This window comes from Buteo buteo, chromosome 3, assembly GCF_964188355.1.
Source record: "Buteo buteo chromosome 3, bButBut1.hap1.1, whole genome shotgun sequence".
NCBI classification, from domain to species: domain Eukaryota; kingdom Metazoa; phylum Chordata; class Aves; order Accipitriformes; family Accipitridae; genus Buteo; species Buteo buteo.
Window position 1 is genome coordinate 9,987,057 of NC_134173.1, and position 17,622 is coordinate 10,004,678.

The 17,622-nt window shown below is 36.6% G+C and overlaps 1 protein-coding gene across 5 annotated transcripts in view; it reads right to left on the reverse strand.

Annotated features, from left to right (window-relative positions):
- The window catches only part of INVS (inversin), a 98,761-nt gene that overhangs the window by 18,261 nt on the left and 62,878 nt on the right, over positions 1-17,622 (reverse strand). For all 5 annotated transcript variants that reach the window (XR_012649734.1, XM_075022811.1, XM_075022813.1 and 2 more), the window contains 4 exons: positions 13,889-14,044; positions 12,135-12,364; positions 10,386-10,492; positions 6,833-7,045 (listed from right to left, as the gene is read on the reverse strand). Coding sequence is in view for 4 of the 5 variants with exons in the window: in XM_075022811.1 (XP_074878912.1) it covers positions 6,833-7,045; positions 10,386-10,492; positions 12,135-12,364; positions 13,889-14,044 (706 nt within the window). In the remaining variant the exon portion in view is untranslated. The remainder of the gene's footprint in view (positions 1-6,832; positions 7,046-10,385; positions 10,493-12,134; positions 12,365-13,888; positions 14,045-17,622) is intronic.

Below are 17,622 nucleotides of genomic sequence, written 5' to 3' on the forward strand. Positions count from 1 at the left end.
GCAGCTGATTGAACTTTGTACCTGAAAAGCTGCTAATTGATTTAAAAAATACACTCCTGGCAGCCTGAGGTTCAGTATTCCCTCTGGCATGGAAAAAAGTGGCTAGTTTCAAATAATATTGGCATTCCACAACTGGACTATGTGGGGATGTCTGTCTCGTGTACAGTATGGATCTCACTGCCATTACTCTACCGTTTGAGCTGATAAATCAGATCTTACTATTCACAGAATAGTCATTTTCTTTTCTTCACAAGAATCAAGCAGCCTATTACCATTATCCTCCATTCAGGTTATTAAAAAAAGAAAGTGTGAGACGGGTTGTGTAGTACACCATCAAGCCAGAGTGGCCTGCACTCTTTGGATGAGCAGATTAACTCAAAACATTAACTTCAGCAACATACCAACTGTAAAGTTATTGAAATGACTCAGGACCAAAAACTAAGAAATAAAAGGGGATTTTTTTAAAAAGGTCTTGTTTGTGTGCTAATTTTCCAGATTAAACCGACAAAATAATAAATGGAAGGGATTTCGAAGCTCCCTATTCATAGACCATCTTCCTAATTGTCACAGTAGAGCTTAGTTAATTAACAGACTCCTGAATACTTATGAACCTCCCCTTGTCTTTTGCTTTATTTAGTCAGAAATTCAGTTTGCATTACAAAGAAGGATATCTAATAAATAAAAATTTCCAGGTTTTACTGTTGTCTAAGTTGAGAGACTAGGTTTCATGAACAAGTAAAGGAAGTAGACGAGTTCCTAACCTAAGGGCTCTCAGTCAATTGTCAGGAGGTTCTGGTGACTCAACAGGATCCAAATCTGGGCTCTAAAGTTAGACAGTTACAGCTCGATAGTGATAACAAAGCTGGCAAGCCAACATTTTCCACTACAATTGCAACAGAATTTTGTCCTGAATGGTCATAAATTTGTATTTCATTACAAAAGTGAGGGAACGGAAACTGAGCCTTTAGCAGATGGAAAGGAACAGTTTCAGCCTTACGCATTTGTGAAGACACAGAGATGCTTTGAATTTTTGATCCTGCTAAAATGAATCCAACATTTTCTATTCTGTTAAGAACACTTTGCTTTTTGTATCTACTCTGCGGAAGACGTTTTAAATTTAGAACATGTCCTTGTGCCTGGAGAGCATTTTTAAAGTTATCCTTGCAAAAAAAAAAAATTACTTAAAAAATCATATTAGAAAATAGATCTGCAGGTATGATTCTACTATTGCTGAAGCTTTATCTGGACCAAGAGGAGTTATATTTCATGTTGTATAAAGAGCCGCCTCCTGCTATACAATCTAGTATGATGCTTGTTTTTAAAAGCATGACACTGTTCACTCACGACATGTTCAGCTTCTGCTCTACTACAATCTTTTAAGAGATAGCCCTTAACAAAAATGCTAAGACGACAGTTAATTTCTGTCCAGTATTCCTATGCTGATTGGTCTTCCCAAATGTGTAAAGCAGTCCATTTGTCCTTACCTAACTACCTATTTTTTCCTCAATCATTTCTCATGTGTATTTTAACACCATTCTGATTTCTAATTTAGTCTTCAATGTGATTACAGTCTTCTGCATCTTGGTGCCATTTGTAAATTTAACATTTTACTTTTTAAATGAAAATACTGCATAGTATCAGATTCAAGATGGATTTATGTGAAATTCTCAACAATATACACTTCCAGTTTAAAGTTGAACCATTAAGAATTACTCTTTGCATATGTTATTCCAAGCAGTTTTTACCCATCTAATAGCAGTTTAATTCATGCTACATTGCCCTACTTTACTAATGAGAATGACACATGAAAAAGTATGAAAACTTCAGGCAAGTTTGAATGACAGCTACTGTTCCTGCATGGCCACAAAACTTGTTATTCTGTCACAAAAGAAAATTTGAGTTAGTTTGATATAAGTTGTTCTTAGCAAATTCAGACCAGCCATTATTTCTTGCCTTGTTATGTTCCAGAAACATAGAAGTTTGATTACTCATTCCAGGATAAGAAAGGAATGGAGTTACTATAATGAGTCCAGTGAAAGGCCAGGGAGAAGCTTAAGGGACTGGAGCATCCTTCATATGCAAAGAGGCTAGAAGAGCTAGGACTATTCAGCCCGGACAACGGAAGGCTCAGGGGGGAATCTCACCTATGTCTATAAATACCTGATGGGAGGGAATGAAGAAGATGGAGCCAGGCTGTTCTCAGTAGCACCCATTGACAGGACAGCAGGCAATAAGCATAAATTAAAACTCATTAATTTCTATCTGAACACAAGAAAACACTTTTTTTACTGTGAGGGTGGTCAAACACTGGAACAGGTTGCCCAGAGAGGTTGTGGAGTCTCCATTTGCACAGATATTCAAAACCTGACTGGACATTGTCCCGGGCAAGCTGCTCTAGCTGACCCTGTTTGAGCAGGGGCAGGGATGGAGTAGATGATCTCAAGAGGTCCTTTCCAACCTCAACAATTCTGTCGTTCTTGGGACTGACGTTTATAGGTCTACAGACTCCCCTTCTTCCCCTTTGAGAATGCAGACACTTTGCTCATTTCATGAATTCTCTAGTCCCACTGGTCCTCCTAAAGTTTCGAAGGGTAACCATTTTAAGATTGTATCACCCAGTTTTCTAAACAACTCAGGATGAATTTTGTCAGGCTAAGCCGATCTGAAAGCATCTCACTCACCCGATTAGTCTCTAAACTGTTGTTTCGGTATTTTAGCCTGCATTGCTGCCCTTTGTTACTAGTGTGAATTCCATTTGCTAGTGGACATAATTTGACATTTAAGGAAGACTGAAGCAAAAAGACATAGAACACTTCAGCCTTCTTAGCATCACTTGTGGACCGACTCTTTCTTTGCTCCTCCTTTTACAATGTGTATGTTTACAATGATTTATTGTGATACCTCACATCCCTTGCTAGTTGTTCTTATTTTGCACCTCCGCTTATTTAATTTTATCATTGTATGTTATTATTGCCCTCAATTTTAGTTATTGCACCAAATTTCCACTATGTGCTTTCCCTTTTCAGTTGCTGAAGAGCTCATTATTTTCTCTCTTGCTACACTTTCTATCTTTTCTCAGCATGCAGGCCTTACTACCAGTTTTTTGAAGAACCTCATAATCTGCTTGTACTCCCTTGCTGCTAGAACATTTTTCTAAATCTATTGAAGGCTGTTTAATTGAACTGTTTCATTTTCTTGCTGTTCTTCTCTTCCTAAATACTATGAGTTATTTACTCACTTTAATCCATTTCCCTTTCGTACCCACATTCTCAAACAGTTTCCTCCAACTGGTCAGAATGAAATCCAGAAGACTTAGTAAAAAACGGAAGTATGGATTCAGGAACTTATTCTGTGAAATTCAAAGGGAAGGTGAATAAGTGATTAAGAAGTTCTGCAGCCCGTTCAAAACCCAATATACTGGACATCAATTTTCTCCGAATATGCTTTAAACTCTTAAATATTATTTTCCTAAAGACCTGATTTTGTAAAAAGTAAAACAAAAGCCTCTTTGTAAAAAAGTTTTAGAAACCCATCATCTTACGTGCATGTAGTCTGACTGTTTTTTAAATGCCTCCTTCCTAGATTGCCTCTGTGCTGCTCTCCTAAAGCACTACTTCCCTCCTGCCAGGTTCTCCCTCCCACCTATTAATAATCAGTTACTTTCCCTCCCACTGAAGAAGAGCACCTCTTATATTGGCACATTTCTGGCTGTTAAAATGCTTAATGCTCATACATCCCATCAACACTGCCCTCTTCCAAATGATCATAGAAAGGGATCTCAGGAAGTTATCAGGGCCAATATTCTGCTCAAAAAAGCATCAGCTATGAGGTCATACTGGGTTGTTCAGGGTTTTATCCAGTTGGGTCCTGAAAACCTTTAAGGCTAGAGACCACACAACCTCTCTGGGCAACCCGTTCCACTGGTCGATTGTCCCAGGGGTGAAAAAAATTCTATTTCCAGTCAAAATCTCTGCTGTTTCACCTTACGTCTGTTACAAGTTTCCCAGGGAACAAAGTGAAGCCAACCAGTCTGCAGTTCCCCAGATTGTTCTTTTGGCCCTTTTCGAAGTTGGGTGCAACATTTGCTTTCCTCCATTCATTGGGGACCTTCCCTGGCCTCTGTGACTTTTCAAAGATGTTGGAAAGTGGTCTTTTAAGGACATCAGTTAGTTCTCTTGGCACCCTTGGATGCAACCCATCTGGTCCCACGGACTTGTCTGGGCTGAGTTCTCTCAAGCGATCCCTGACTTAATCCTCACTGACAGCTGGCAGTTCTCCTCCTCCTTGAACCACTTCTCCAAGCACAGAAGCCTGGGAGACCTTCTTGGTGAAGACTGAGGAAAAGGCGGCATTGAGTACTTCTGCCATACCTGCATCTGTTGTCACTAAATCACTCGCACCATTCAGCAACAGGCCCACATTTTCCTTGCTCAGCCTTTTACTACTAACATAGAGGCAGAAACTCACTTTGTTACCTGTGACATACCTTGAAAGCCTCAACTCCATTTGAGTTTTGGCTTTTCTGACACCATCCCTACATGCTCAAGCAACGCTTTTACACTCTTCCTTTGCAGCGCGTCCCTGCTTTCACCTCCTGTATACTGCCTTTTTGCATTCGAGCTCTGTCATGGATTCCCTACTTATCCCAATTGGTCTCCTGATACATCTTTTTGCTCCATGACATAATAGTGTGCATATTGTTTTGGCCTGCATCAATCTTCATTTTATAAATTACTATTTCTTTGATATAGGTTTGTTCCACATGGGAGAAGATATTTGTACAGAAATATTTCACAGGCATTGAATAGAGTGAATGTAACTTTACCAGAAAACAATACAGGTATAAGATGTTGGTTGGCTTGTTGTTAAGGGGTGGGACAGGGTGGGGGAAGAAAAAGAACAGACTAATTAAAAACATGCAGACTTAGGAATGATTTATATTAGTGAGACTCTCTAAAGTAACATATTACAAAACAAGTTTTAAATACATACACTGAAATAGTTGGGGGGGGGGGTGGTGTTCAATCTAGAAGTTCACCATCATTCTGGATCCCCACATAATGTCTACCTTTATCTGGAGAGCAGATTTTTAAACATCAGTAGGGATATTAGTTTTTTGTATGTAGCAAAACCCTAGCCAATTTTAGCTGTGGAATGCACAGATGGGTATGCAGGATGATGACAACATAATGTCCCCTTCAGTTTATTACAGATCATAAAATTGCAATTAAATAAAATTTGTTATGTGACAACTTGATTTGCTTGTACACTCCAATTGTATTTTAATTCTGTTTTTATGGTATTTGGTACACAGACTTTGTTTCTATTGTGTTCAAACAAATCAACAACAGCTTAGTAAGTTTCAGAAAGTACATAAGAAATTCACAAAGGAAAACAATTATAAGAACACCCCCAAATTTCCATGAGGCAATCGTTTCTCATTTAATCTTTTAGATGGGGTATCACGGATTCTTCTAAAAATGACTGTCATCACGAAGACTAAAATTACCTCATTTGGTAAAGTCAGTTGTGACCACACAGCAAGAAGCAGAGTTCTCCAAATTAAAAATAAATACATAAGATACTTGGGATATTTTCAAAGGCAGCTTCTCCATGCATGGGTTTGACTTCTACTGACTTCAGCAGAAAAGGCAAATAGTAGGAGGGCTGCTAGTTACAACTTTCAGATCTAAAGATGTGATCAAGAGATTAGTTATTTGATATTTCTAGCTTTGGTTCTTACTGGGTATTAACAATTATTAACCAGTATAGCAGTAGCATTCAAACCCAATGAAGGTCAGACTGGCCAGTTATGCAGAACATCAAACTACCGAATTTGAAATAGAGCAGAGTGCAGCTGACTTTGTCTATGATAGGTGGATGCAACAAAAATACTTCTAGGTACAATAATTATGTTGTGTATTTATTCATATGACCTCTCTTTACAGAAATAATACTATGAAATCATGCAGAAATCTTTCACACTGTTACATTTTTTCATCCAGAATCAGATTTCTTCAAGAGAAACCAGGTGCTAATTTGTTCTTCTTCATATTATGAATCTGAAGGATAAAGCCCAAGAAAGCGAAGTATTTTGATGATCATTTATGTACCTTCTGATTTTAGAATTTCACCATTTTGCTACCATTACCTCATTTAAATAAAGTAGAAACGCAGTCATAACCTACACGTCTTACAAATAACTATTTGCATTGCATGTGTTAGTTACCTATAATATAATACAATGATTTCATGGTAACGCTCTAATTCAAGAGCAGAAAATGTAAGTGCAGAGAATGATACTGCCAAGACAGAAGCTGCAAATAAAATCCAGGAGTTCAGTTTCCTACAAAAGCACAACCTCCCCTGTGAAACAGTTAAGTTAAGCCTTATTAAGTCAGGCTTTTCCTGTTTTGTTTTTTTTCTTCATCTACTTACTAATTTCTTCTCAAAACTGATATCAAAGACTTGATAAGTCAATAATTAATTCCATTACCTTAGAGTGATAAATGTTTTCCCAGCCTTTTTATCATCATACAGAATGTCAGTTAAAGATTCATGGATGCTAACATGCTAGTTTCTCAGATTTTGGTATTTTGACTTGTTCTTGTATATTATATAAAGCTTGTTATTTAATTTGGGATTATCTAGAAAATAATTTCAATCTATAGGTATATGGAAAAAAAATCCTTTATAAGCTTCTCACAGTTTCATGAATTTTACTAAGAGGAACAATAAATGATGATAAGTAACAAATAAAATCATACACCGGTATACACAAACTTATGACAAATGTCTATTTGCTGGAGTAGATTTCAAGTCTCAGACTTACTTGGCAGCAGCATCTTTTCTCAACTGTTCATGTTTCATTAGAAGATTCTTCCTCTCTTGAAAAGCCTTTCTAACTTTGTATCCTTTGTAGACAGCCTGAATTTTGAAAGCAGCGATGTCCTGTATGGCAGCTATAGACAGAGCCCCATGTTCTAGCATGAACTGAATCACTTCATGGTGTTCACCAAGCAAGGCATAATCAAGTGGAGTATATCTAAAAAAAAACCACAACAAAACAAACCCACAACTATTATCATGGAACTAGAATTCTAACCATAATGTCCATTTCCTTCATCCTCATTTCATAATAAGGCAACTTCTAGTATGAAGACAGATTAAACACTGTTCTCAGTAGGTTGTTTTACTAATTTTTTAATATTATTTTCCTCTTCCTTTCCTTACTCATTCTACACACCATGACTACGTTTGAAGCTTATTTTAGTCTCCTAATACGGGGGGACGGGGATGGGACGACGACAACGACACACACGGCACACACTATATGATGTGTTGGGTCAAAAACCTCCAAAACCCTATCCATAGAATTAACTGCTTTAGGCAAGCAGTCTTAAAAAAGTGTTATTGAGGTTCTCATATAGAAATATAGTCTAAATGAAAAAAAAAAAGTTAAAACATTTTTTATGTTATTTTCATATGAATTTAAGTTTTAGAGATTTACTGTCAAATCTGGCTTAGCTTCTATAGCAATGACTGAGGACAGTATGACTGACCAAGCAGCAGGATTACACTTGCATCAAGGGATAATATTTTCTTTTAAAGCACTAGGAAGACTTAAGTCTGTTTTCAAATGGACACAGGTGCTAAAAATACTAAATGGCTTTGGTTTTTAATGGTGTCAAAGATGCCTAAGCCCTTTTAAAAATAATTCTCATATTTCCCATTGTCAACACAGGAGCAAATTTTACATACCTCCCTCACCAACACTGAAACATTAGGCAGAGACATTTAGTGACTGAAAATTATCAGTCACAAGCCATAATCAAGACCATATAATACAAGACTACCAAATAGCAAGTGTCAATGCATGCGATTGTGAAAATTAGGGCTCTTCTTGATGGTAACTTGCAAGGACGCAGTGCTGGTAAGCAAAGAAAAACAGACAGAAAGCACAATTGGACTTGCCACGCAGCAATGATTTGATGGAAGGATTAACAGTATCTGAACTGAAGTGTCTGCAGGAATAAAGACAGTGACATAACATGAAAATTTGTATGTCAAGGTGTGCTGCTGATAGCATTTAAAGAGATACAGATTTTTGATAACCCAGGAAAGGGAACTTCAGAAGGGACTTCATTTCAGAAAAACACACTTTTAAAGTATACCTAGTTTTGAATATTTTAATTAACAGGTACAAAAGATACTAAAGTAAACTTCATGTTACTACCATGTATGTACAAAGACAATGTATTATATTATGGATCCCAGTCATGGAGGCTCATATTTTTAAATATGGATTCTCTAACTCCATTAGAGCTACCTCTGAAAGTAAAAAAATCACTCAAATCTGAATAGGGGTTTTACGACTGGATGCTACCCATTCAAGGCTGCTCACATACGCTCCTCACAACCAGCCATTACTCTGTTGTGTCAGTTTAAAGCCTGTTATAAATTTTCTTTTCCACTGGTTATCTCTAAAGCAGATAGCTTTTAAATCAAGCTGGCTTCACAGGAAAACACACAAAGACGACATCAGCCATCAGGTGTTACATGTAATTTAGCATGAAGTTGGTCAAGCAGCAGTTAGCCTGTCATCACATGATGCACCCAGGACATCAAGTTGGATTATGAAACAAATTTGCAAAGAACAACAAACCTACCACCCTCCAGACTTAATCACATATTTGCAAGCATGTGATCTAGCTTAAAAACCTACATGCAATCTCAGGTCCATCTTTTCACAAACCTATTTAGTTTTAACCACTATGTTTGAATTTTGAACTGCTATCTCATATTGCAGTCTAAGAAAGTGAAGAAAGGAAGCTTCTTTCTATAAGTATGTTGGGAAAAAATTTACTATTTGGTGAAATTATTACTGATTAAAAAACAATTTCATCCAATTACAGATGAATCATATCCATGAAGTTATTTTTACTCTCTCTTACAACACTCAACTTGATTTTTCCACTTTCCATACTTCTGATCTCTTAACAATAAAACAAGGTTTTGTAGATGTTTATTAAGAGGCCATTGTGCGATTTTTATACACAATATATGTATTTTTGGGAGAATGATATTTAAAGACTGATTCATCTAGAAATATTGGGAATCTGTTTCGTTCTCTACATGGACTAGCACTTAAGGGCTGACATTTGGAATACTGCCAGTTATATTTTGAGTAATCTAGTTTTATACATAAGAACATATATTAATGCCAGAAGGGAAAAAAAATAGATACTAACTGAACGACTATACTAAAACCACAGCTAAGGACTTTTCCTGACATTTTGCATCATTAGTACATTTCTGCAAAGTAAGGAAAATAGCAGCCTCCTTTCTGGCAAAATAGTGGCTTTTAATCTTACTTATTAAGAGTAATTTAATTACAAGTGTTTATTTAATTTTCTATCAAAAATTACTAAAGAGACCATTGGCACTACTTAATTAGGAACTACTTATACTTTCATTTGTGTTTCTCAATAAAAAATAAGAACAGAAAAGGAAGAGATATCTGAGTCATTTAGAGTAGAGAACAAAAGAGAAATGATGGGGGAATAAAGCAATTAAAAACTGGGATAAGTATGGAAGTCTCAAGTTTAGCACTAAAATATAGGGTTTCAAAGTCCTTAAGTTCTTTAAAATGTTGAAATATTCAAATTTATATGGCATACTAATAACAATTTTATTTATAATTATGAGGAGGTCATCTACTCTAAAAAAGGCATTATAAATTTCTGCTAATAGTAATTATCTTCATGGTCAGGTGACTAATTTGAACTCCACAACCCAAATCACTTTTAAAAAACTACTCATTATATGTCAATGAAAGACAAAGAAAAGAGATGCAAATGTACTGTCTCTTTATGATTATAGGAGGATTTTTTTTTTTAAACTCGGCCTTTAGAATACAGTTAACCACCAGGTAATTTGTAATCACTATTTTAAAACATAACATTACATTTCTCCCATTTTCTTTCTTCTCACTGTATTCCTACCAAATAGAAAAGAAAGATTCCGGTCTACTCCAACAGCAGCAGAAATGCCTTTTCATCCTTTGTCCATACATATCCACTGTTGACTTCACATAAATGAAAAAGATCTTTAAAATTTAAAAGATCTTTAATATTTCAAACAAGACTAGAATGAGCAAATACTCAAGTTCAAGGTTCAAAAGTATAAACAGTTGAAGTTGCAATGTCTTGCTTAAAGAAGAGATTTTTCACATTGGAAAAGCTGCTTACACTGAAGCCCAAGATTACAGCACTCCTTTTAGATACAAGATCACAATTCTCGGGCAATATCCAAACACTTAACATTTAAATCAGTAGGTAGCACTTTTGCTAATTTACAAAATAATGCATTCAGATAAGCAATACCTCTCCTCGCTGTTCTCCATATGATTAGGGAAAGCATCAAAACCAAGCAGCAACTTTATAGCATCAAGGTAGCCATTGTTACAAAGCCAGTGCAAAGCAGTTCTTCCCTGTGAACAATAAAACAGAACAAAAATAAATACTATCCCCAAACTCTATCATGCCACAATAAAAGTCATAAATCATACTGTAATTCAATGCTTTTCTGGACATGAAGGACAAACTAATTGTTTGAAATAAACTTCCTTGTTAAAATAAAAGAATACAGCACTTAAAAATGAAGTAACTTTTTTTTTTTTTTTAAAACAAGATTACACCACTAGCTCTTTTTAACCTAAAGCAGCTGAAAAACAGCATTAGGAGACTAGTTCTAGATTTGCTTTCTTTGCAGGTCTGAAGCAGCTCTCATCAACCTTTGTTGTTCAGACTGTTTTCTAGGCTGCTCCAAAACACTGTGACAAGACTGAGAAATACTACAGAATTCAAAATCAGATGAAGTTTGAGGAAAACTTATCAGCCCAGGCAAAGAAAGACAAGACTCCAGCTGTGCTTTCAAAATTAGCTTGATTTCAGAAGTCTAGTCTCTCTCACATGAAGCAGAGGTCCAACTCTCAAGCTGCGCTCTACACAGCCAGCTCATATACGACTACTCTTCGGACTGGGATCACAGAACCACAATATAAATACCTCAAGCTCTGTCAATATCAACAAAACATAGATATTTCACTTCACTTCCAGGCCATGCCTCCTGTCTGTGTCTTGCTTTTCTGAACTCCAAATGTAGGAGATACCTAGAAGGCTGGGTACCACAGAAAAACATGAAGGCTTTCTGAGTTCAGTGCTAAGCAAGCCGCCCCCTGAAGCCCAAGGGCTGAAGAGCATGGCGCAGTGTCTCTGTGTGAAGTAGGTGAAGTGGATGTGTCCAGCTGTACTCAAGCTCACGCCATACAGAGCTGGTAGCAGTTTGGAAAATCTCCCCAGCATGCTCTGTAGAACTCATAATACAAAAAACTTTTCCATTACCTGGAATTGTGCCCTGCAATGAATAGCTACAGAAAAGTTTAAGAAATTGGGTGAAATTCTTTTGACTGATGAAGTTCTACTGACTTCTGAGAAATTTTGTCATATAACAAAGAAATCTATTGTATGTTGCACAATTATTCTGGCTGCTAATTTCACTTACTGCTTGAATAATGGCACAAAACCCCATATAAACTAATCAGTGTTCTTTTTTTTTTCACCTGGAAGAGTGATACATATGTGGATACTCATGTGGACAAGTAATTGAAGCAGTTCTTGTGCAATCTCACTTGCAATACCGTACTTGCTCTACCTCTATGCTGAAGAAACACATTACGGACTATAAAATCACATTCCCATGTTGGCTGTTAATAAGGAATGATAGAAGTTAAGAAATCAGATGATTAACATGGCTCCTCATAAGATCACATGTTGATAAGGAAAAGTCAAAAGTGATATGGAAAAATACGAATCTTCAATCATGCTGCATATTAAAATATTACTTTTCATTCAAAATTTTAGAAGTGAAGCCATAGGGAAAATTATGTCAGGATGCATCTCCTTTTGTGAAGCCATAGGGAAAATTATGTCAGGATGCATCTCCTTTTGTGATAAACAGCAGCAAATATGCTTCTGTGTCCCAGAAAAGAGAATGACCTTGAAGAAAAGGAAAATGTTTTGATTTATGGTTATTCTAAAGTTAATTAAGTAGCCCAGTGAAGAACAACATACCTCTTTATCCTGAATATTTGGATCTGCATTGTTTTCCAGTAACACTACCATGCAGTTAATGTAACCTCCATAAGCAGCACACTGCAAAGGTGTTCTACCTGCATAATCCTGTACATTAGGGTTGATTTTATTTTCTATCAAGATTTGGCACACATCAGCATTTCCTCCCAGGGCTGCCCAGTGAAGGGGTGAATGGCCATCTTGGTCAACCAAATCTACTCTTGCTCCTCCTGTAACAACAAATACATTTTTGAAACCAAAATTTTTTAACATAAAAATAAATTACTTTTGAATGCAAAGAAAAGAATAAGATTATGTTCAACGAGAACTTATTTGGTAAACTGACAATTCAGAGAAATATTTCTGAAAGTAACTTCAACTTTGTTACTCAAATCCTAAAACCTAAATCAAATTAATTGGGAATGAAATAGTTTCAGTGAGGGTCAGGCATCTAATTTTTTTACAAGCTTCTGAGTATCTTCTCAGATGCTTTAGAATCTCCAGATTTGTCAAATGCCCTTGAAAAACCTAGCCTTTATTTGTTTCAGGCCTATTAATTTTCAGTGGAACTTTTATTTCTTAACAACAAAATCACTTTTGAAAATTAGACTTCAGATGAAAACACTTTTTAAATCTCTAAAGCAGACAAGATAAAACATTCACAGCACAAGAATGACTTTTGAAAACAGCTTGTTTTTTTTAATTTGAGCATGCTAAGACTCTTTTATGCAGATAATTAATTTCAATATGTGTTCTTGTAAGATGTAAAAAGTCCGTACAAAAATGAAACTCCACAAATGTAAAAACCTGAACCAACCAGCAACAATGTCTGTCTATATCGTAAAATATTTAATTAAATATAATTCAGATTCTGATTACCAAGCTTCTTGGTTACATCTAAAAAAGCTAAATGGCATACAGGGTGGGAGGAAGAGCTTAAGAGGAGGTTAAAATATGCCCAGCAGATCTCAATGGGAAGCGTGCTTTTTAGTAAGAAAGGTTGGTTGACAGAAATTTGCAACTTGGATACTTCTACTATCCATAAATAGGATAATGTCTCAAGTAGGAGGGAGACTGCTTCCAGCTACTTGGAACATTTCTGTGAAGCTAAAATGACAGAATTTTCCATCTAAGATACCACTGTTCTTCCATCATACTTCTTACACTTCAGCAGAGTTTTTACAATTATCTAAAACTGTGTACATTGTTAAATTTTATTTCTGTCTACAAATAAAATGTTTACTACTTATAAAAACCAACCAGAGGAAAATATTAATGATTTAGGATTTTTTGTTATCTACCTTCATTAAAAAAATAAAGATTCATTTAAATAGCCAAAAAGTCTTTAAATAAGCTTAAAAATGCTTTCTCACAAAAAGAGAAGAAAGCTTAATTTGGTCTTATTTACTGGAGAAAAAAAAGAAAGAAAAACGACTTGCTGGGGGAAGAGGCGGTTTGAGAGACTAGAATGTACTTTAAAAGGCTTGAGCAGAAAAGAGCCGTGAAAAGAACTATCCCAATTTTCAAAGTTTTATATTTGACACTTCTAGCCATTTTGCATAACATTCTGATAATCTTTTACATTTACTAGTGCTGTTCCACAAAGGGTACTTACAGACAAAACCTGCTTTAGGGAAGTAATTTAGGGTAGTAATTTCTACCCCACCTCTTGCTCAGCTATGCTGTTTATTTCCCAGTCCCACAGAAAGAAGCACCAGAACTCTGAACAGGTTTGTAAACTCATAACAGCTGACCTTTAATGAGCGTCTGTATCACTTCTTTGTGTCCCATCTCGCAGGCTCGGAAAAGCGGGGTATGTTTCATGACATCCAAAGCATCTACCTGTGCATTGTGTTCCAGCAGCAATTTCACTGTGCTGACATGGCCAGAAAGGGCAGCAGCATGTAATGCTAAAAAATAAAGTAGTAGGAAAAAGAAATCACAATATGATGACCTTTGGAGGTTCATAATTAGAACGGTCAAAATAAAAATTAATTTCAACCATTTTGGTGGAAAAGGTGCTGAAGAATCATAACAAGTGATCACTAACTATGTCTTCTTGCCTTATGAGCAATAAGCAGAAAAATAGCTCTGAAACATGTTTCTAACTTGTAGAAATAGGAATTTTAACATTAACACCACCAAGATTGGCTTATATTGAGGATTTGTGGAAGGTTAGCAGCTTCTGATTAATAGAACATAACACAATCTATTACTGCCTCTGTTTTGTGGCATTTCTTACATCACCCCAGTGGAGATGAAACTGCCTATTGCCAGTGAAAGAAAGCTTTCATTATTTCTTTAATGTTTTCCTGAAAATATCTTTTTTATTTCTTTCAAATAAGCAAAGCTGTCTCAACTAAAACAAACTCCAGATAACTACCTAGCTGTTCCCGCTCCTTTATTTTTTACAGAATTACTTGGAGAAGATTTTACACAAAATTATGTAGCAAGGCCATCACATCTTGCACAGTATCTGTAGCCCCCTGTTTTCTTCAGGAAAAAGAAAAAGATGATGGAAAGACCAGATACTGCATTTTGTCTCATCCCTACAATTTATGAAGTTCAGTTGTATGGACACTATGCAAGTTGATTCTGCAGACTCCTACTCTTCCACAGTTTTCTTTGCCCTTTCATATTTGAATGTATGCAGATTTCACTGAGTCCACACCAACAAATAACACAGAGCTACGTTAGATACTTTAGACCTCAGAGATAAAGACATGGTGTGCTATAACTGAAGTTGCTATCACCTAACACAGCATCCTGTGGGCTCTCTCAGCTAGAGTTCAGGAAAATGTTGAAATGCCAGTCCAACCAGTTCACAGTTCTTTTTGAAGGAAAGGAGAACTACACACAGCAATGAAATTTCAAACCAATGGAAGACACATATACTGGTGATTTCACTTACAATTTGATTTCAAAATGCTTTGGATTATTTTCTATAGTCAGCAATCGAATCAGATAATCTACATTCTCATACTGCCTTACTTGTAGAATATTTCACAGATGACAAAATCAAAATAATTTAGAATGAAAATACAAAACAGTGCAATTAATAAATGTGCATTTAGTAAAGTGAATTCATATTTCCCCATGGAATTTCACAAATATTCATCCTTGGTGAGAATTCAGCCTGCTCAAGCAAGCGAAATGTGGGGCTGAAACAGTACCTAGATGTCTCTACTTGTTTAATGTTAAAAAAGGCAGGGTCAGGATCCAGCAGAGGCATGATACAGAAAGGCACACCACGAAGGCCAACATTAGAAGGAATTGCTTCTTGAACCATAGCCCGAATATCAAAACAGTCAGGCTTTTTTTATTTGCCTGCTTCTGTTTACCACTGGTACCTGCTTCACACAGCTTATGAAGCAGTAACGCAGCATAACCTGTTACACAGGCACTACTAAAATGCACAGGTTGTTCATACTGTTTGTGAATCAAATGCAGCCTTAAAACACACAGCCTCAAAATTAGTGATTGTAACTGGAATTGTGATACAGACAAATGAGACACTTCCTACAAGAACTGGGGTCACAGCCAGAGACAGTATGAGAAGTGCTGCCTTAGTAATTGAAATCATGCCTTTAAGATGACACTGGTGTTTAACTGTTGCAGCTAAAAAGCAGAGGGGCACCCATGAAAAATATCTGTAAGCAGCAAGATTTGCAGTAGCTATGCGAGTGGGTGGCTATCAGTAGAAATTTGACAAGAACGAGATCCCTACTGCTTCGAACATTTGGATGGGCCTGGGTTTCATGGTCTGACCTCACAGTAAACTCGAGGTTCTGGTGTTTGTACTGCATTTCTTATGAAACCCAAGGCAGTAAACCACTCCATCAGATGACACATGGGGTGTGTATAACAATACAATAGAAAAAGAGCTGCTGTGTCAGCTTGGCCGGTTCTTCCCCCCTATCACTCATTCTGACGCAGGCATCTTGTTTCGCACTTTGTGCTCAATATTTTCTTGTAAGCCAAATTTTCTGTGATGGAGTCACGGTGACTGAAGAGATTCCTCAGCCAGCTGGTCACAATGGGCCCTTTGTTCAGCCGACAGACAGAGCCCTCTCCATTGTACGCGGTGACGGCAGAGCTATAAAGCTGCCCCTGTAATGCTCCTGCAGCGCTGATCTCGGAGAAGAGGGAAATTCCTTTCCCTTGGTGTCATTCTCCTACACAATACGGAGAGTCTCAATGTTCTAGCAAAGCTGAATGGAGAGCTTGCTCTTTTTAAGTAAATGCAAAAGGCTGCGTTAATGCAACATTATAACTAGGCTTAACTGAGTCGGCACACAAAAGTCATAAAAACACAACCTTGAACTCTCCTCAGCAACTGTATCCCAGGCACGGTGGCATGTATGCTATCTTCTATTAGTGCATAGATTCTGGTCAGAATACGACGCTACTTTTCCCTCACCAAAACTTGGGAACGATTAAGAACCGTCGGAAAAAAACCCAGGTCTGAAATCAGAGAGTGATTTACTGGTGGGCTTCCTTTTAAGTTTACAGCTCACTATAATAAAGCCCATGCTACTGCACATGCTTGCACAATGGTAAAGTTCAGATTGCTCGACAGCAAGCGACGAACGGCATAGTTCCCCACTTTAAGACTATTAGTGTGTTCTACACAACGGCAGTTTCAAGTAAATGGAAAATCCATTCATTTCCTTGCATTAAAAGCCCTACAACAAAATCAAGATTAAAAGGTGATTACACATCACTGCTATGAAAGGTTTAAGACTGAAAGACAATAAACCCAACCACCTGAATTATTCAAGCATGAAATCCACACCTGAGTAATTTCAGAAACACAGTATGTGATTACTGTCTGCAAAGAAGAAAACCCTTTGTAAGGAGGTTTGCACAGCAACTACAACATTACTGCACCTTAAGGTCTGAAACAAATACTGTGAGGTATTTAAAAGGGAACTGTCAGGAAGGAGCAAATATAGGTGAGACTGATAAAAGATGAAACAAGACTAAAACTGTAGAATATGTAGTTTATAACGTCATCAAATTTGAAGACTGAGATTTTATTTGGTGTGTTCATTTGTAAGGAAAGCAAGAATTTAGATATTTAAATAGAACTTTATGTTAACTGCATTTGGTTTTTTGTGTAAAGACCCACCATACCACCAATTTCAATTTTTTTTGTACAAAGTAATATTCATACATGCTATCTTTCAAATCCTGAACCATGCAACCCTGACATTGTATTTATTTACCACTTGTATGTTATTCAAAGTGTGATCTCAAAAGAGGAAAACTGTTAAACTTGTATCTTTGTTTCTTGGTTGGGATAGACCTACGCTGCAAGTTCCCTAAATCTAACCACGCAGCTTAGGCTAGTTTGTGTGCGTGTGGCCAAAAGATAATGATTGAGTATACTTTAAAACAAATATATTAAAATTTATATAAACAAACATTGCAATATACATTCTTGTTTGCTTAAAATAACATAGTTTTCAGGAGAAATGCCCTCTAC